The 20,212-nt window shown below is 40.2% G+C and overlaps 1 protein-coding gene across 10 annotated transcripts in view; it reads left to right on the top strand.

Annotated features, from left to right (window-relative positions):
- Positions 1 to 20,212, top strand: part of LOC310890189 (mothers against decapentaplegic homolog 2) — a 47,350-nt gene that overhangs the window by 18,238 nt on the left and 8,900 nt on the right. For 8 of the 10 annotated variants that reach the window (XM_083818885.1, XM_083818883.1, XM_083818886.1 and 5 more), the window contains 5 exons: positions 13,510 to 13,599; positions 14,743 to 14,936; positions 15,397 to 15,531; positions 18,712 to 18,786; positions 20,070 to 20,123. In XM_083818885.1, coding sequence (XP_083675011.1) covers positions 13,510 to 13,599; positions 14,743 to 14,936; positions 15,397 to 15,531; positions 18,712 to 18,786; positions 20,070 to 20,123 — 548 coding nt within the window. The remainder of the gene's footprint in view (positions 1 to 13,509; positions 13,600 to 14,742; positions 14,937 to 15,396; positions 15,532 to 18,711; positions 18,787 to 20,069; positions 20,124 to 20,212) is intronic. The other 2 variants (XM_083818879.1, XM_083818887.1) reach the window with 1 other exon arrangement.

The following is a 20,212-nucleotide window of genomic DNA, read 5'->3' as shown; positions in this document are numbered from 1 at the left end:
GTAAACTGAGTATTTCTTTGTGTGCTCAGGTTACCTTTTCTTACCTACTGGGTAGGTAGAAGTCTGATACAAAAGAAGTAAACTCAGTGTTGCTTAAATGCATGTTTTTAAGGATACTGTTGAATTGAATTGGTGAGTTCCATTCCAGAGCTGGTCTTCACTTCCTCTTAGATTTGTGGGAAGCTTCAAGTCAAGTTCCTCTGTTGAGATTTAAAATAATTTTAACTCCTGCTGTAGTTCTGAAACCTTGAACAAGAAGAAAATCTAGTATCAACTGATATGGAGTCTTTCAGCTCCATTGTGGAAAGCTGTGTTAGAAGCAGAGCTCGACTTTCAGGTGTGTTTGGTTGAAAGAGTCTTCTCTTTAATAGGTCACTCAAATGTTAATTTCATGGGCTCCAACTACACTTTCCAAGAGCACCTTCTGAACCTTGATGTGTTTCTGTAAGTCTGCAGCAGCACAGCATCCGCTCACCAAAACTTACTGGCAGTCCTGTCCTGTCTTTCTGTAACAAACATGTCCCCTTCTGTAACAGGGAGGGGGGCTTGAATGTAAACTTAAAGGCTGTAGCAAGGACAGAATTTAGCTGTGTCCATTCTGGTGAATTTCAAACAGCTAACAAAGAAAATACATTTTTGTTCACTTATTTAACTTATGTTTGTTTTGCTTACGTCCAATATATCTGCCTTACAGACTGATAACTTGTCAAAGCAGTTAGGGTTCAGTGTTTTGCTGTTCCCCATGTCTTTCAATGAGACGAACATAGGTGGAGAGCAGAAGGTCTCCTGCCAATGGGATTGTGCCTGTGGCAAATTGCAATGGTGACAGCCATTTTAAAAATGCTGTAATATCCTGCTCAACGACGAGACATTCTTACCGCAGCCCAGAGCTGGAGTATGTGTTCCTCATGTGGAGACCCTTTATTTTCTCCAACAGCTAGCCTTTCCCAGAAGGATTTAACCAGCTCTCTTTGCACTGAGAAGCTATCTGTTTACTTGAATGCTGATATTCACAAGCCTTTGAAACTCTGATCTTTGGCTGCAATAGTACAGGGAGAGAGCAGGGTAACTGCCACATCAGCACAGGGCAGGTGCTGGTGGATCAGGGTTGACACCTGACAAGTGGAGTGAGGAAGAGGAAAGCTATTGGATGTCCTCAGAAAATACTTCAGCTATTAAACAACTGCAAGTGAGGCAAGAGTGCTTGTAGGCATCATCTGCAGTTGTCTATTCTGGGTATGGATCATGAACAAGACGCCAAGTACTTCAGGACATGTCTGTCATCTTAACACTTCCTTTTTCCCTAGCTGTAGGCAGTGAAGCTCAAGAAATAGGCTTTGATCCCTGTTCTAAGGGATCTGTCCCGTAAGTACTGAAGTTTTCTGTCAGTAATGTCTCATATGGGGTCCCATATTCTGTTCTGGGCCTGAGGAGAATAGAGGCCTGTAACCAGGCACCCTGGCTGACAGATTTTTGCCTTTACTCAACGTGTAAGGCTGTGCAGTATCTCAGGGAACAAACTAAGTTCATTTAAAAAAAAAACAAACTTTCTTGTACCTGAACGCTGATACTTCTTTAAGCCTTTTTATGTTTTCCTTGGTGGTTATGAATTTTCTTTAATATTTCTAGTAAAATACAGGCATTGCTGTGTGTGAAGGCAATGCCATTGTCTGACTTCAGTCAATTTTTATATTTACATATAAATTTGCTGTAACAGCCACAGCATAGGTGCCATTCAGTTCTCTTCCCCAGTATGTTGCCTGAGGAAGCTTTCTCTATGGCTCAAACCTTACCTTCATTTGACTCCTCTTACTTGCAGGGAGTTCTGCATGCACTGGGGACCTTAGTTATGTAGTACTTGAGTTTCTTTGATTTTTTTTATCTCTGAAGATACTCTTGTTTGGACATGGATTAAGGTCAGTATGTTCTCTCAAAAGTTTCACCAGTTTTCTGCTAGGTGTGCCCACACAGCTGGTGTAGGCTGTAACAGGAGTCATTCTGGTATGGTGTAGAGGCTTTGCTGCGTTGAGCACGTTAATATATATCCTGTGTTCACTTGTCTTCCTGGGTTTCCTGAGGTGGGCGTGTAATCCATAGGGGAACTGTCCAGGAGCATCTTTGGTTTGAAACAAGGTATTAAAAGATTCCTGTAACTGTTGCTCTAAGAGCAATCATTTTGCCAAATTAGCATATTTTTCAGGCAATGTGGCTAAGATAAATGTCTTGCACAGCTAATCCCTCCCCCTCACCACCCCAAATACTCACTAGTTTGAGATAGTTAATCAAAATGTCACATCTTCAGTTTTTCTGCTGTCCACCAGTTGCAAAACAGCCCACTCATAGTGCTCACCCACTTGGAGGGGGACAGGCTGCTTTAAAGAAATTATTTGACTTTGCCCTTGGTAGCTGTACTGGGTAGCTTGTGGGAAAAGCTTTCACCTACTCTGACTAATGATGGTTGGAGAACTTGAGGCAAAGGTCATCTTTGAATGTTTGTGCGGTGCTAGTCCTGAAATGTGTGTGCCGAGCTCTGTTTGTCTTTTGAAAGTACGACCTGCGAGATTGCCATCAGCTGTTAGCAGAGCCGTTTGTTGTGGATAGCTCAGCCAGTGTTGTGATGGATATGGCCTTCTGTAAAGATCCTTTGTCCTTTGGTACTCTTGATTCTGTTCAGGTCTGCCTTCACCATAGTCCCTGTTAGGGATGATGCAGACTGTCAATCTGTGGAGCTGCTTTGGGTGTCATCTTAACTCACAGCCTGACATTGCTTTCTAATAGGAAACAGAAGAATGAAAAAGTAACCACATGTGGTGTGAAATGAGATGAATCGGTAGGTTGTTCATTCCTTATGTAATTTGCAAGTAAAAGAAAGATTTTTAATAGATCGACATCGCTCCTGTTCTAGAAGACTGTGCCAGTCATCTCTCTTTAGCTGAAACAAATCAGTGGTAATTTAATTATTAGAAAGGAATTGCTCAATCCTCTGTTTTAATAGAGGCGGTACGAGAGTGGAGGACAGATGACAATTTCTCAGGCTGAGTTGCTGAGCATACTGGCTTCATAGCTGCATGCAACATCTCACCAGCTACCCAGAGCTCTGAAAGGTTATTTCCTAAATGGACATTTTCAGAACGTGTGTCCCTGGATACCCTTCCTTTACTCCAATAATAAAGCTGTGATCCTTTATTTCTTTCAGGATGTCTGGTGGCCTTCTGATATCTTAAATGTCTTTGGAGTTTCTGACAAAAGACTTCAGTATGATGTCCTTAGATGAAATACAGATATCTTATGTTAATATTAGCTCACTCAGACACATAATGAGCACAATGCTTCCAGCTGTGGGAATTTCAAAATTACACGCTTCTGTCCCAGCTGAAGTGCTGTATTTACATTTCTGAGGCTAGTAGGGAGAAACTGCAAAATAACTTAGCAGTCAGGAAACTTTTATTGGATACAGTAGCATAACAAGTGAAAGCACCATAGGAATTCAAAGTTAGCATTTCAGAAATGACATCTCAAAGTACAAACCTGCTTCCTTACAGCTTGTGAGGCTGTGTTGGTCTACTTTTTTCTGCCTGCTTAGTCTCAGGGGAGGTGCCATTGTGAATGCTGTTGTACATTTGTAACCCTCACTGGACATGGGGCTTTCTGATGGCTTTTTGAATGTTTCATTAGGAGGGCTAAATCTACATTGCAGTTAGTCTTATCACCAGCAAGTTTGCTCAGAGTTCGTGAGATATAAGTTGCAGCTGCTCAAAGCAGTTACGTTGGAGTAGGGAACTGCAGGGCAAGTTTCCCAGTAGAGCTGTTAGCTCATGATTTCCGTAGGCCGCTTCTGCGTGCTCCCTGCATTCAGTCTCTCTAGCACAAGGCTTAGACTTGCGGCCAGCTCTCTGCTGACTCTTAAGAGAGGCTTATCTCTGCTGCATGCCGTCTGTTTCTTGGTCCCGAGCACCATCTCTGTGCTGCCTGACCTTGCTCTTTGTAAGCTTACAAGTTTGCAGGTTGCTCTCTGCCTGACTGAACAGGGAGCGAAGGCCCCTTGATAGGATGTGCATCTTAACAGACCATATGGACAGCAAGGAAAATAAATGGTTTCCTTCTGCTTGGTTTCCATGGCACCCTGGAAAAATTGCTCTTGAACTGTGAGGTGCTATCCTTCCGAGCATCTCCTGGTACCGAGGGGAAAAAATAAAGGTAATGCTGAGTGTTGTTGGCTGCTTTATTTTGTCTGACAGTGCTGGGCTAGCACGTCAGGATTTGGGAGAAGGGAGGAGGATGAATTGCTTTGAAGGGGCCTTGTATCTGTACTTTTGCCTTTGTCGGCGGTTTGTTGGGCATGTGACCAGGAAGAAGTGTGCCTTGAGAAAAGGCAACAGAAGCAGACACTGTTCATCGAGCTGAGTGGCTGGCCTGGCACTGTGCAGGGCTGGGAGAAACCAGCCACTGGCCCTGCTCTGAGCGATGGGTGGCCATGCTGTTGGCCTCTAACAGAGTCTCTTTTGTACTTCACCTTCCACTTCTGCGTCCCTTGTGGACATCCTCAGAGTTTAAGCTAAAGTACATGGCATTGTTCAAGCACTTTTTTTTCTCTTTCCCACAGTCTCCCTTAGAGAGGTTAACTGTATCCCGTGGCTCGTGCTTTTCTGGTTATTTTGATGTGTTAATTTTTTAGCATAGATCTATTTATAAGAAAGGTTACTTGAGTCATTTTCCACAGTTCAAATGCTGAATTTTGTATTTGATGTAACGATTTTTTAACGTATTGCATAAAATTCAATGTCAACTTTTTTCTTGAAAGGGTTCTGATTAAGAGGAGAGTTGTGTAATGGTTCCTGACTTATATTCCACTCAGTATGCACATTTGTAAACATTTCTTTCTTGGCTATAGTACGTCTTCAGTGTGTGTGTGGGGAGGAGGGAGGCAGGGAGAAAAGGTACAGTTACTGTTGTGAACAAATAATCTGTGTTGGATACACTGGAAGAAAGGTCTGTTTTTTGGATTCTGGGGGAGAGGCGGAACAAAGCTTTTTTTGTTATGTATCGAAGGCTACTTACAAATAAAAGTAAATCGAAGGGTTGGAGGCACTTGAGGAAGCACTCATAATTGTGGGAGTTGAGTGCCCAGCTGCCAGCATTGCTATTGTTTTGCTGAGTTTGTGCTGAGAGAGAAACTTGTGCTCTGAGTTCTGTAAGAGCTTTCTCTTCTGCAGTCCAGGTCTCCTTTAGACATTACTTAATATCCTTTTCCTATATTTAACAGGCTCTGTTGCTTCCTTTGAAGAATGGGAGAATCTGGTAGCTGTCTAACTGCCCACCTATACTTCTGTTCAAGTATCTGTTTACTCTGGTTGCTAATACTATCCTTTAACTGTTTATTTTTTTTCTTCCTTTCCCAGTGGTCTGCTTCTCTACTCCTGTCTGTCACAGAACGATCTCATTGCAAGAGTCGTGTCCAGCTCCTTTTAATGAATGCCACTGCAGATTTGTCTAAATGATTTTTAAGAGGAATTCAGGCTTGTACTTTTTGTTCAGCATCGGCCAAGATATTAGCTCATCACTCTAGCTGATGCTTAGAAAAATCATTTCATACTAAATTCCCAAGTCTTTACACTTTCTGTTGCGAGAAGAGGAGATTGGGACTTCTGCGTTACTTGGCATTACTCACAAGCAGAATTGTAGTGCTGTGGCTTTGAGTCGTGCCAGCTGACGAATGTGTATGTCTGCTTATTTAGATTTAAGTGAGTAGATGATATTTTGTCACTATAATGTAGGTTGATAGAAATGTAAGCAAGAAGACTGGTCAGTTCTGCTGGGATGCAAAACGATGTGGGATCCAAAGAGGAGTAGGGTAGATCTCTCATGAAAGTAACTTAAAATTTGCATTGTTATTGCAGATCTGTTTAATGTTTTCTAACTGAGAACAGATCTGAGTGCAGATAACCTTCTCCCTGCCACCCCAGCATGGGGAAAATAAACCACGAGCAACATATAATTCAGTAGCTGAGGCATTTAAGTGAGCCAAAGTACACTTTACAGGAAGCTTTTGTTCAGACAACTGGCTGTAGAGCTAGCTGAGATGCTGTTTGCAAACACAGGTAGTGTAATTGGCGTTGCTACTGGCTGATGCAGACATTTTAGGCTGTAATGTGGAGAAATGCTAGCTGACAGTATATGGGAAGGACTGTCAACTTGGAATATAAAAGTAGCTACGCATACTTTCCTTTGAAACACAGAATTAAGGAAACCGTGATCAGGCAGATTTCATCGGAACTGTAAACTGTGCTGAATATAATCTTCTATGTAAGTCATGAATCTCTTTGATTGCTGATCTCGACTAATTTCACAGAATTATCTAGGTTGGAAGAGACCTCCAAGATCACAGAGTCCAACCTCTGATCTAACACTTAACTTTGTATTATCTCTCAGCCTTTCAAATCCATCGTTCCTGTTACCTTCAAGACTCTTGTTCCAAAGGTTTGGTATACCCCTTTGTATGCCTCCCTCTGAGCTTTATGGGTTCTTGAACCCCAGTGTCATCAGGAAGAAAACAGAAGAGGAGGAAGGATTCAGTTCTTTCATCCACCGGTTGATCCTTTTCTTAGTATCAGTGGAGTAAAGGACAGTGTCTTCACAGCAGCATAATTTCAATCTAGCTATACCAGTGCTGAACTGGAGCTTAAGTCAATATAACTGTGTTCTTGTTTTCCAGTTCTGTATATTGTGTATAAGGTCTTAGACTTAAGATCTTACATAATCTTAAAAAAAAAAAAAAAAAGAAAAAAAAAAAGATACAGGTCTTCAGTCTATAGGCTTTAACCTGTTTTCTCAGGCAAATTTTACAGAAGCAGCCATGAGTAATATTAAGGCAATGTAGTTTGTTCCTTTCTTATGAGAAAATGGGATTCTGTAAGTCTGGTAACTAATATTTTAGAGTTCTAACTTAATTTTGGATAGTTTGGTTGTAACAAAAATTCGTTCTTGAAGCAAACTCTGCACCTCCTTCTGGCCCCCTTGACAAAGTCTCAGTGAAGGTAGTAAGTCCTGTAATTGGTAGGCTGCTATGAAGGTGTTTCTGTGCCTGTACTAAATAACTTCCGTACTGTACGTGAATACTTCATTTTCATTTGATGCATTTTCTCATTTAGACTGCAAGTGAAAATAAGGGAAAACATAAGTGTCAGGATCACAACTCTAGAGAAGCTTTGAATGGGAATTTTGGATTTAGGAAACTCATTATTGTCTCCCATGTAAAAAGTGAATAAAAGGAGTATTGTCACAATTTGCTGAAATTATTTTTCTTTCAGTGGCAGCTCCAGCACTACCTATGCCTCAGGAAAAGGTAGGGGCAGACAAACTACCTTTGGTGGTAGAAAGGCTTATGAGGTTAAGGTGGAGGAGAAAGATGAATGGAAAAGATTGCCTTGAAAATGAACTTGCAAACCTGTTACTCTCTGTAGACTCTGAAATGTATGATTCAGGAAAATAATTGGGAGTTTAACTGTATTAAGTGTAGTACCTAATAAATAGGGGATGTCAGTGTCCAAGACCTTTATGTAATGATTCCTGAGTAAAACAGACGTTAGCTAACGTGATGAAATTTGCTTTTCAAAGTTTATTTTTCGTCTTTCTAGTGCTACCACTTCATTTAGGAAAGAGACTGCCAACTGAACTTCATGCCTTCCAGCTCCTGTACAGCCACCCCTTTTCTTTGCAGGACTGAAGAATAATATGGAATTGCAGTTACGCTTGAGCTGTGACAATATTTACCAACTTCTATAGAGAGTTTCTGCTACTTGATATATAAACATCTTTGAAGTGGTTCCGCTTAACTTGCATCTGATGTAGTGTTTGTTACAAGTACGTTATTTAGTACAAAGAAAGTACCTAAAGCATGCAGTGTTTGCAACACTATGAACAGTTTTAGTGGTAAGAAGGTTGCTTTGTCCAATCTGTCACTCTGTAAAAAAGACTGAATTCACAATAGTAGCTACCTGTTTAGGCTGCTGTCTGTGTATCACGTGTGTGACCGTTCTGATGCACACACAGTACTGTTTAAAACTGTGCTGGCTTCAGGTTCTTTCAGCTATAACCTCCGGTAAAACAGCATCTCTACAACTGGATATCATTGATAAGACCTCCCATCTTTGTCCCTATGTGTATCATCTATTTTGCAAATGCACTTGGGGGAAGTACAGGAGTGTCTTGGAGTGTTTGCAGTGCAGTGCCATGCATAGACACCAGCTTGTTTGATGCTGTGGTCACAGCTATTTGGACAGCACTTGCATATATTTGCTTGGATCTTGCAAATTGTAAAAGTCAAAAAAAGCCAAGTACCTCTGGCTTTTAGCAATGCTGAGGGACTGAACCTAATTAGGCAGCCTAGGTTGAACACCAAGCTGGGGTGGCCTTATTAGTTGGCATCTGGACATCCGCAAAGACTGCGGACTGTTCTGTGTCGATGCATCTCCTATCATGGGAGTTTCTAATTCAGAATTAGTGCCACTGCAAGTCAGAATGCAAACGGCTTTCTGAATTTGCTAAGATGAGATCGTACTGTCACAGACTAACATTAATATGACGGTTGGCAACACATCTTTTGGGAAACGGAGAGCAGTACCCTTATCCTGTTCCTTTTTCCACCTCGATGGGCAGCATCCTTTGCCACTAATCATACTGCAAATACAAGAATCTGTCTTCAGTCAGCGTGTTCCAGTTGATGCGCTCCATCTACTCTAGACTGCTTGATCCTTTGCAGTTTATATCTCATTATTACGGATATTGATACAGACTTTGATTATTCCAGTAAGGATATGAGTTTAAAAAAAAACAACAGTTGGATGTTTTGTTCAAGTGTGGCTGAAACTGCTTTTGTCTGTGTTCATCCTTTATGGGCAGGTTAAAAATTCATTTATATTTGAAGCAGATGTCCACTTTCTTAGTAGGCTTTGACTGAGTAAGCCTACTATTCAAGTAAGATAGCTTGTACTGTTTATGCTGATTGGGAACATCATCTGTACCATGTAGACTTCTGCGATACAAGAACTTTTTTGGTTATCTTTATGTTTAGGTTCTTCCTGCATCCATGTTTTTCCTGTGTGTCAGTATTTTGCGTCTCACTGAAGAGAAGTGGTTTTGGCACTTTGTCTCAAAATTGTGAAGCATTGCTACAGCTCTCTGCTGTTTAGGTAATTTCTTGCCCAGAGTAGGGTTTTTTGGAGCTCGGATTTTCCTGTTAAAGGAAATGATGAAATGGAAGAACTGAAGGCATACTCTGTACTGTTGCATGCTGATAGCCACATTAAAGATTCTTCTTGCCAGAACTGTGTAATATCATCTGAGATGCTGCTCCTTATAAGCAGATAAAAAGGTTGAAACGCCAACTCTTGCAGCCCTTTCCATTTAGGGAAAGGCTCAGGCAGAAGTAGCATTGGTTCCACCCAGTTATAACTTGTCTGACCCTTTCTTCACCACATCTGTGTTCTGGTCAGTCCTGATGTTGGAATTGCAGGACTGAGTTGTCCCAGGCTGAGTGTGAAGCAGATGTTCGCTATAACACCGACTTTTCCCTGAAAATCCCTGGGTTTAGCAGTTCCTTCTTGCAAGTATCCTTAGAGCATTTCTTCTTCTTCTAGGATATAGTTCTCTTTTGCTAGAACTTCAGAACACATGGAAAATTAAGCCAATTTGATTGTTTAAATCCTTAAAGCCCCTTAAAATAAATTCAGTAATTTTGTAGGGTCTGCAAAAGCAGCAATCCTAGTATCCTACAGCAAGCTTGTTTGAAGTGCTGGAGGCCACAGAATATGGTGATCTGCTAATCTAAACCCGTATTGAAAAGATTTAGAACGAGTAAATAAAAAAACAACAGCAAAGCTAGCTTTTGAATAGTTGACCTCGTTTATGTCAACAGTTAAATTGTATTGAGACCGGCTATGAAAATGCTCCTTGGAATGAATGTGTCCACTCTGCTGGGAGGAAGTGTATTAGCGCTGAGCTTGTATTTTGGAGTATATTTAAGCCCTGTCTACACAGGAAAGATTTAAGTCCTGCTTGGCTGCAGGAGTCAAAATATATTTTGGAAACAATGATGGCTTACCAGTGCTGCAATATACAATGGGTTCAAAACAACAACCAAAAGAAAAAAAAGCTGTTCTATAAAACACGAAGCCTGAAGTGTGCTTCAAGGCTTCACCCTGAGGGCAGCCTGCTTGCTAAAGGTGAAATGGTGATACGTGTTGGCTACTTCGCTCCTAGTAAATTAAAAGTGCCTGGGAATGTTCCCAGGCACCGTGGCCAACTGGCTCGGGGCTGCCTGCGTCCGTGCTCTTACGCTCTTTGCTTCCAGAGCAGGGTGGCTGCAGCTGAACTGCCCAGTGCGAGCGGTCCCAATTGTGTGCCGAGTCACAGAGCTGGGAATTGAGTGGGAGAGCACTAATTGGCACAGCGCAGTGCTGGGGAATGTCCTAGCTGCTTTCTAGCATACATGATCGTGTTCCAGGGCCTGGGAACGTTTCCAGATGAGATTTAACTTATGAGTACAGATGTTAGTTCTCAATTTTTCTGATATCTTTATGGACTAAAGCAAAGAAGGAGCCTTCCTCCCCTAAGGGATTTGGGACACTTCAGGAAGGTAAGTTTAGGAGATAATGTCCCCTATTTATTTCGGAGCACAGATTCTGTGCTACCTAAGTCTATGCCACCTGTTTGCCATTTAGATGGTTTTAGTGGCTGCTTAAGCATCTTTCAGAATGCAGTCACCTTTACAGCCACCAGCAATCTGGGATGAATAGGAGTCTCAGCCCTCCTACGCTAGGCCATTGCTTGTGTGAGGATGAGCATGTATAGGAGCAGTAACTGCAGGCTAATGGAGGTGCTGTGTTGGAAGAATGTCTTTATGGTGGTCAGGTCAGAAATCTCATTCTGATTGGGGTGTGTACAAATATTAAGAGTCCTAGGTTAGGCTGGGTGACATGGTGGGAGGAAGTCTTGTACCTCTTGGGCAGTGGATCTTGTGGGAGCAGGAGAGTGGGGAAACCATTTCGTAAGAAGTTTCTCCCAGTGAATGGTAAAATTGATGACTACATTTGATCATACAGGGCTATTTCCTGCAGACTCTGTGGTGTTTGTGCATTTTTCGATCTGGAATGTACTCCTAGTGTAGATGAGCCAGTAACCCATTGATATTAATCCCAGCTTTAAGCAGACGTGTCCTGGAAGACAGCATGTTGCATAAGATGCTGAGTGATGGAGCAGTTTTTGTGGCACATTGTGCTTACACCAGTAATGCACCCCACAATTTTAGGAACATAATTTATGTGACAGCATCAGCTTTGGAACATTGCTTTGTGTAAAGGATCTGTTGCTCAAAGGTGGTAAGCTGTTAGAGCTGGCTGTGTCAATTAATACACAGCATGCTCTGTCTGCTGATCGCTCTTCTAATTTCATGTGCATTATGATCTGTCTTACAAGCAGCAGTGGTGCATATTTAAGGACACAGTACAGTGCAGGGATGCTCCCTGAGGTCCCGCAGGCTGCCCGTGTGTCTGCAAGTCAACCGTTCAGTCCTTGCACAGCTTCTGGCAGCCTGCTGTCCTGGAGGCAGCTTAGGAATTCGAACGAGAGAGGTTGCAGGTTCTGCCAGTGGTCAGTGTCTCTCTTCTGCCTGCTCTGATTCTGGCCAAAGAGCTGTCCGTTCTGTCGGTGTCTTAGGTGGATGCAACTAGTTCAGGGCAGTTGGCTCTTTTTGGAGAGCTGCTTTTTGGAGAATGGGCCTTTACACATGGAAATCTGCTGCTGCAGAAATACAGAAGTTCATCTAGCATAGGACTTCCACTTGTGTACATTGGCAGTAAAATGTCAAAGGCCATGTTTTGTTAAACGTTCCTCTTTGTCATTTAAGTGCAAATTGCTGTCACACATCACAATCTCATCCCCCCTCTGCAATGCTTGTGTAGCTCCACAGTGAGTAAAAGAACTGATCTGGCTGAAAAGCAACACAAAAAACTTGAATTTTCAGCCATGTCTGTCAAGTTCGCTGCTTTGGCTTGCTGCTCAATTGCATGAACATTTCAACATCCCTGGGGTGGTATTAGAAGTGAGGCACGTGGGATGAGCACACAGGGGACCAGAACCGTTCTTTTGCTTTGCCAGTAGCCTGCACTTAGGTGTTACTAAAGTGACCATGGAATTGAGGTGGTTGTCCGTCCTGAAGATGGTTTTAAGTATAATGCTGTGCTGTCTGCTCTTTTGTTTCGTAACACTAATGAATTTTCCGTGTGTAGGGAGGAGAAATAAAAATACCTATCTCACTTCTATTCCCTTGAGCACCCAGTCCAAACTTATGAGTGTATCGTCTAAGATTAGTAGCTTAAATGAAAAAAAAATAAAACACTATATTTAGCAAGCCTCTATTTAAAACCAGGAGTTTGGTGAACTTGTATCCTCTTCTTTCCGCTGCAACTTTTCAGAGGCTCTTAACTTCAAAGGTAACGTAGCAGCCGGTCAAATTTCCAGCTTTGTGCTAGTGGAGTTGCTTGTCGCCCAAATTCTCTTTGTTTCTGAGGTGCCAAGTCTACTTGTGTGTTACTTAAGTAAAATAAACTGTCAGTTCCCAGGGGTCACAGAGCACATCTATGATCACCCGAGATTGAGCTATGCCTCTGAAAATGTGCTGCCCATTTATAAGCCCGTGCTGTTTTCTTGCTTTGCTTAAATCTGTTGCTTTTAGTCTATGCCTGTCACTGGAGGCTCCTTTTTCTTTACTTCTGTGATTGTCACTGAACCAGTTTGGTGAAGAAATAGTTCTCTTTTTCCTTCTGCTTGGTTTAACAGTTAGGTTTGTTGTTCTATAGTTAAGACTTAAAATACAATTCTGTAAAACTGTAGTAAATGTATGTTTTGTATGCCATAGAAAATAGTTTTCAGTTACTTAATCAAGGAAAGCACAGAAAATAGTGTGAAGTATCAGTTGCAACATGCTTTTCTTTGGAGCGAGTGTTCCTGTTTTGGGAAAAGCAGTAAATTAGTATGTGCATGGAGAATGAGACTGCTGAAGTGATGGTACCTTAAAGTTAGGCTGTGATGGTTCAGATTCAGATACACATGGCCTTTGTTTCTGATCTTAGGGCAGCTTATATTTAAAAACAAAAACAAAGCAACAAAAAAAGCGCCCTGAAACTACCCTTGAAAACTGAATTTTAAGAGCTAGGCTGAAGTTTTGCCTGTTTTAAGGAACATTATAGCTGTATTGACTACTTAGTCAGAGAACTTGTTCACCTTTTAAAAACATTATCATTTACCTTGAATCACGTGTTCCATTTTGATAGCCTCCTTCATATAGAAAATATAGCATGAGATGTCTGTTTAAATGCAAGTCTAATAATGCTCTATCTTCTATGTGAAGGGAAGTATTCTGTACATTTTTCCATGTTTGACATCATGGTGTTTTGAATAACCATGTTCCATATTCATATCAATTTTTTGTTTTTGTTTTCAATTTATGCACAGCACTTGCTCTGAAATTTGGGGACTGAGTACACCAAACACGATAGATCAGTGGGATACAACAGGCCTTTACAGCTTCTCTGAACAAACCAGGTGAATATTCTGCCCTCTCTCGCATCATAGAAATCTTGTGGGAGGGATTGGATTTGGAGGGTCTGTAATGGGATGCTTTAGCTGTAAAATAGACTAAAATGCTTCGTAGGCCTCTCATGGTACAGCATTTTAAAATATTTGCTTGCCAGTGTAGAAACCCAAGTGTTCTCAGCTGATGTTTTGACCAATGAAATTCTAATTCTGGAATATTCCTTTTTCATGCCAGTGCCGTTGAAAGAATGGGAAGACTTGTTAAATGCAAGCTCTAATGTGATTTGGTATTTATATTAACAAAGTTGGGCTACTTAATTCTTTAGACCTAATCTTACAAAGTGTTTAAACTGCTTTGTATGCCACAAGCTTTCAGTTAAACCTTGCTAATTGGCTCAGATACGAGCTACTAAAGAACTGTTTGTAAATTCTTCAGTAGTTAATGGTGGGCAAATTCTAAACAGGTTCTTTATTTTTTCATGTCACATAACTTGATTTGTGTATTGAGGTTTGTCTCCCATCCCATAACGATCATAAACATCTGCATTTTTGTAAGCATATGCAGTCAGTCTTAAAACTAGCAAAACATTTTCAGCTGGTAGCAAGGCAGATGAAGTCAAGAAGATAAACTGTACAGCCCTTACGAGATGCGTGTTCATGCTTTTTGCATTACAGTTATACTGCCATGTGGATCATTTGGGCAGCTGACTGCTTATAGGCTTATTTGCAGTCCTGGGGGAATTCTTATGCTTAAAGCCATAAAGTATCCGTGCCACAGTAAAGCCTTGAGATTTAGAAACTGAAGGGACTATTAAATGTGTGTTTTTCTTTCAACAATTGTCTTCTGCATTTTAAAAATGTATGTGAAGCAATCATCCTAAATACTTGGTTGGAGGTAAAGTGGCTTTTATTGAACCCTAAGTTCACTGGCAATAATTTGAGCATCTCAAAAAGAAGTAAAAGTGCTGTTTGATGTCATTACTTGTCTTGCATTTGAAGCCTTTTAACAAGAGCACAAATGTCACTAACAGTGTCAATCGAGTGAACTCTGAAAATGAACAAACCGCTTTTCCCATGTGCGTACAGTGTTGCTTGAGTGATTAAGAGACAGCATGCAGTCTGTAAATACTTCTCTACATCTTTCCCATGTAGATCTCTCGATGGCCGACTGCAGGTGTCTCATCGTAAAGGATTACCGCACGTTATTTACTGTCGTTTGTGGCGCTGGCCAGATCTTCACAGTCACCATGAACTTAAAGCAATTGAAAACTGTGAATATGCTTTTAATCTTAAAAAGGATGAAGTATGTGTAAACCCTTACCACTACCAGAGAGTGGAGACACCAGGTAGGAAGACTGCTTCTGACTTTATAGCAGCATCTGTATGTACACACTTGTTCAGCATAATGTTTTAGATAAATATAGAAGGATGATGTGTTCCCTTGCCAGAACTACAAGATGATTAAAGATGCAGGTTTGGAGAATACCATCCTCTGAAAGTTCTTAGTAGTAAAGATGCTGACAATTTTTTTTACACGTGTTGCATAACCATGACAAATGCTTCCAGTGCTGCTAGCGATGGTATGGTCCAGGATGAAAATGAGAGTAGAGTTGTCTTACTAATATAGAGTAGTCTTACTCAAAAACACCTCAGGAATCTGTTCTGGTAACGAGTGGTATGATTGTAGTATTAGCAGTACTGAGAAACATCTGAAGAAATTGTGAGATGTTTTAGATTTTTTTCCTTTTGGTTCATACAAGTGTGTATTTTAGGGTCTTACTAATACTTTGAATTTTGCTTTTCCAGTCTTGCCTCCTGTACTAGTGCCACGGCACACTGAGATTCTAACAGAGCTTCCACCTCTTGATGACTATACCCATTCCATTCCTGAAAACACTAACTTTCCAGCTGGAATTGAACCACAGAGCAATTACATACCAGGTATTTGCTGAACTCCCAATGCAAACAGTCCACTTATCTTTGTTTCATTGCTGCTGCAGCGTCGGTAATTTCACGAAGTGATGAAATTAATTGAAAAATGTACCAATTAAATCTTGTTGATTTTCTGCATTAATTCCAGTGGAAGGCCTGAACACTGTTACTTGCAGAACATGATCCTGTGTGAAAAAGTATTGCTGTGGTTTCAGAGTAGCTTACTCTGTTTCAATAGCTTAAGGTTCACAAGGCTGATGAGTACAAAGTAGACCTTCACATTATGCTTTAAGACTTCTATAAACATGTAGGTGTTGCCAGATGCTGTTTATTGGAGACTGAGTAGTAAACTGCTCAATTCCCCCATGTGAAGTATGTGGAGAAAACTGTAAGTTCCAAACATTGTAGCTTGCAATGCAACTGATCAAGGTCTGCTTTGTGTACTTACAATTGTGTGCATAGTTTCTGTTGTCTTTAGTATTCAGGAGCAATGTAACTACACCAAACTCTTAAAGAATTCTCCTTTCCTCTCTGCATCTTCGCTACCCCAAAACAAAATTCAAGACTGAGCTGCTACAGTGCACGCACAAGCCTGTGTCCTTACTGAAATGTAAGATGAGTGACCTGTGTTTCCTGTCCCAATTTCCTGTTTCCTACCTCTTCAGGAAGTTGTCTGGAATATAAAAGCCAGCCAAGCTGAAGTTTTTTGTAAATTTAATGCAACTGTGTTACAGCATCCAAGGACTGATAAATAAGCTGAAAATTCGGATCCTGGCTCTCTAGAAGAATGACTGCCTTGAAACTCAGATGTGTGCAGTATACAAACTATTTGCACGTCTGACACAGGATGGTGCTTGCATTTTCTTTAAATGTATCTGAAAATTGAAATGGCACCAAGAAAATTTCCATGAACTTGATCTCCTCTGTTTAATTGGTGCCAAATTTGTTGCCACTTAAGAGCAAGATATTTAAAGAGCTATTTAAGATGCTAGAACTTAATGTTGCTTTCTTCGCTTATGTATATACTTTTTTGACTTCATCAGAGGGCTTTTGATAGTGTTTGCAGACAACTTACTGGAAAGACACCATTTGAAAATACAGGAAATGAGCTCAAGGAACTGTGTAGTTATTTGCAAGAAGTCTGTTCAAGGTGATTGCGGGTACTCACATGATCTTCAAATGTTTATGCAGCTCACCACACCTTGCCTCCTTCTCTTTGCCACTGACACCCTCCTCTTGTATTCAAGAATCGTATCTCAATCTTATTTTATTTGACCTTCTTAACTAATCTTGACTACTTAGCTAGGTCTTGATAAGCCTTGTGTGTCTTGACAGCCTGCTTCAGAGAACTTTTCTTTAGCAGTAAACCAGACTAACAACCGTGGTAGTATTGCACCACAATACCGTCTCAGTATGTCTACAAAGAGATCTATTTCACCTACAGGGTATCTCCTTTATGTTTGCTGGGTAGTTGGTGATTGTGGAGGTGCAGGTTTTCATTCAGGGCCCAAGGCTGAGCTGCCTTGTCCAAACTTGTGGCAGCATTCGTGCTCTGCTAGGAATTTTTAACAGAATCATCTAGGTTGGAAGAGACCTCCAAGATCACCTAGTCCAACCTGTGATCTAACACTAACAAGTCCTCCACTAAACCATATCACTAAGCACTACATCTAAACGTCTTTTAATGCTGTACTCAAACACTTCTTTCCAGTTATATTGATGCTCACCTCTGACCCTAAAACAATATTAATAATACTAGATTGGAGGGGATCTTCTGTGTTCAGACAGACTAGATACGGAAAACAGTCTGTGCCAGACAGCCTAGATTAGCAACCGGAAACAGGAGGTGTGGGTTGGATTGGAAATGGTTATTGACCTTTCACCATGTCTGTGGGATTAAGTATAACAATTCAAAGCTGGGTAGAGTCCGGTTTATCACAGTAAATTCTATAAAAATGTTTAAAACCATGTGGTTTTTGTCATCATAGTTCTTGCTAGTAAAGATTTCCCTTAATCTTCCTGTTAAATTCTCACTTGAATTTTGTCACATCTATATTTAGTGTGTAGTTTTACAGACTGAACCAAAGATGCAGTTCCTTTGGTTCATTTTTATTTAAGCAACTGATTTAATCAAGTTTCCTCTTGCTGACTTCCTTCTGATCTTCCTTATGTCAGAGACTTACAGCAATAGATATTAGATACAACTTGATTTTAAGTCTTAGGCAAAAGGCTTTGTTTCTGCTGTTTGATAATATGTAATTAAATGAGTTTAATCTCTCGGATGTTTGAAATAATTCTAAGGTGATTGTAGAGGTCATTTAGCTTTGACCACTTTCACTAAAGAAACTGACATTTTGTTACTAAAATATAGGAAAAGACACTTGCCCAGTTCAGACAAAATTATTTCCTGAGAGGCAGTTGGTTAACTCATTATCTGGATTACAAAGTACATTTTGAATGGAGAAAAGGAACAAACGTACTCTCATGGGTTTTGAAGATATTTTTGTGAAATAGTATCAAAATGCTTTATACTTGTTATTGAGTTTACTTTGGTCTGTAAAACTCCTGGCTTTAGACAGCTAGTTAAAAGAGTAGATGTTTTTTAATAGAATATGGAATTTATAATAACAATAGGTTGTGCATCATAACTGGTTAGATAATGTAGTTGTTAATGAGTGAAATCAGCTGTTGGGTACTGAAGAAAAATGAATGTGGGGACTGAACTGAAAAATAACCTTTAAATCTTAACTTCTAGGGTGTAGGAGGGTGTCTGATGGTTATACTACATAAAGACAGCTCATATTTTTTTGTAGAAGTCACCAGATGGTTTTTTCGTTTGTAATTCTACTAAATGTGAAAGCTGTTAATCACAATTGCAAAATTGTTACTCATTGTAGCGAAGGTATCTTGTATTACGTGGAACAAACAAGGATTGTCCATTAATTATATAATATGTTTGAGCAATTGGCAGTCATACAAAAGATGATACATTTTACGTAGGCAATAAGGCAGGTAATGGATGTGGATTCCTATGGTAGAAAGAAAGTCCAGCAAAAGGAAATTCTAATTCAGTATTCAGGTATCGTATAGAGCTTATGAGGACTTGAGAACTAAACCCCCATATGCTAACTCTTACAAGTTGCCCTATTCATTCAAGCAATAGATGGATACTTTATTTTTTTTAAACAGAAACCCCACCTCCAGGATACATCAGTGAAGATGGAGAAACAAGTGACCAGCAGTTGAACCAAAGCATGGATACAGGTAAAATTTTCACCACTTTCAAGACTTGGGTTTACTAGTTGTGATCCCTTTACATAGTGGCATGACTTAAGCCCAAATGATATTGGCAGTAGCCCTCTGTACAACCTGTTGTTTTGTGTTTAAAATATCAGTTTTTCAGTCTTTTGTGAGCAAAACATTTTTTTGCCAGGGTAATGCTTTTAAAACAGTGTACCACATTAAGTACATTTCATTTGTTTCATAACAAAAGCATAAACATCTAATTAGGGCTTCATCAGAAAATTGTGAGATAGATTTTAATAGCTGACTAGTTTCAATTTATCACTAGCTTTCCCTTCTGAAAACAGGTTCATTGAAGCAAACTGTTGGCCTAAATAGGTTACAGAAATGCTTCATTTTGAGAATCTCTCTTAGCTCTTATTCTTTCTGCTGAGTTTCAAATTAATTTTTGTTTAGAAGGCTATATTGAAAGAGTAATGGAAACATTAAACATTTGTGCCTTTGTGTGACGGAGTTTCTAGGTAATCTGTTAGTCCTTAGACTTGGACAAAGCATAGTTAATGTGCTGGATAAGAACCTCCTGCTGTGCTGGCAGTCCTGAGAGTGGTTTTGGTTAGCTAATGCTAGCAACCTTTTTCAGTTAATTGGAACCAACTGCACTAGTTTATTTAAGAACTGCAATATTTTCCCACTATGTTGACAATAACTACTTTAATTAAAAAGCCTGACATCAACAGTAATTGTAGGAATGTTCCTTTGTAAAGCACCTTTGCCCCTGTATTTTGCCTACTAGTGTGAAAATTGCGTTGGAGAGTGTTTTCTTTTTTTTCCCTTCATCCATCCAGAATAAGAATAAAGAATAAATTCCTCAGATTAGGAAATCATCTTGTTCTTTTCTGGAGATAAACCAACTCTATCAAGCATAAAGAAATAACATCTTGGTTGTCTTGTCCGCTTTTTCTTAGCTTTTGTCACTGAGTGTGGAAGAAGTCACTGCCTTCTCATTGGAGAAGTGCATAAATAAAAGTATGTTCCCAGACTGTGCATGGAGAGAACTCTGCCAAATGCACCACTAAGATGTTATTAGTGTCTTTACAAGGAGGGGTAGGTTCCCAGGAGTCTGGAAAATTAAATGTAATTTTAATTCATAATAAAGATGTGACATGTTGGAAAACTGGTTATAGCTTTTCTGAGGTTTCTTAGTCCAAAGAATTTTAAGATAAAGATGGTACCTAAGTAATAGTCATATGTATCCGTCTGAAATGATGACAATAATTTGCTTTTAATCCGTGTTGCTTCAACAGGATCTCCAGCAGAGCTGTCTCCTAGTACTCTCTCCCCAGTTAATCATAGCCTGGGTAAGCTGGAAATACTTTTAATTGTTTCAGTGTGTGTGATGGCTCCTCTTTATGTATATAATTACACTAAAAATAAAAATGTACCTTAA

This window comes from Anser anser, assembly GCF_964211835.1.
Source record: "Anser anser genome assembly, chromosome: Z".
Classification (NCBI taxonomy): domain Eukaryota; kingdom Metazoa; phylum Chordata; class Aves; order Anseriformes; family Anatidae; genus Anser; species Anser anser.
The sequence above is the reverse complement of the archived record's forward strand: the minus strand, read 5'-3'. Positions and strand labels throughout refer to the sequence as shown.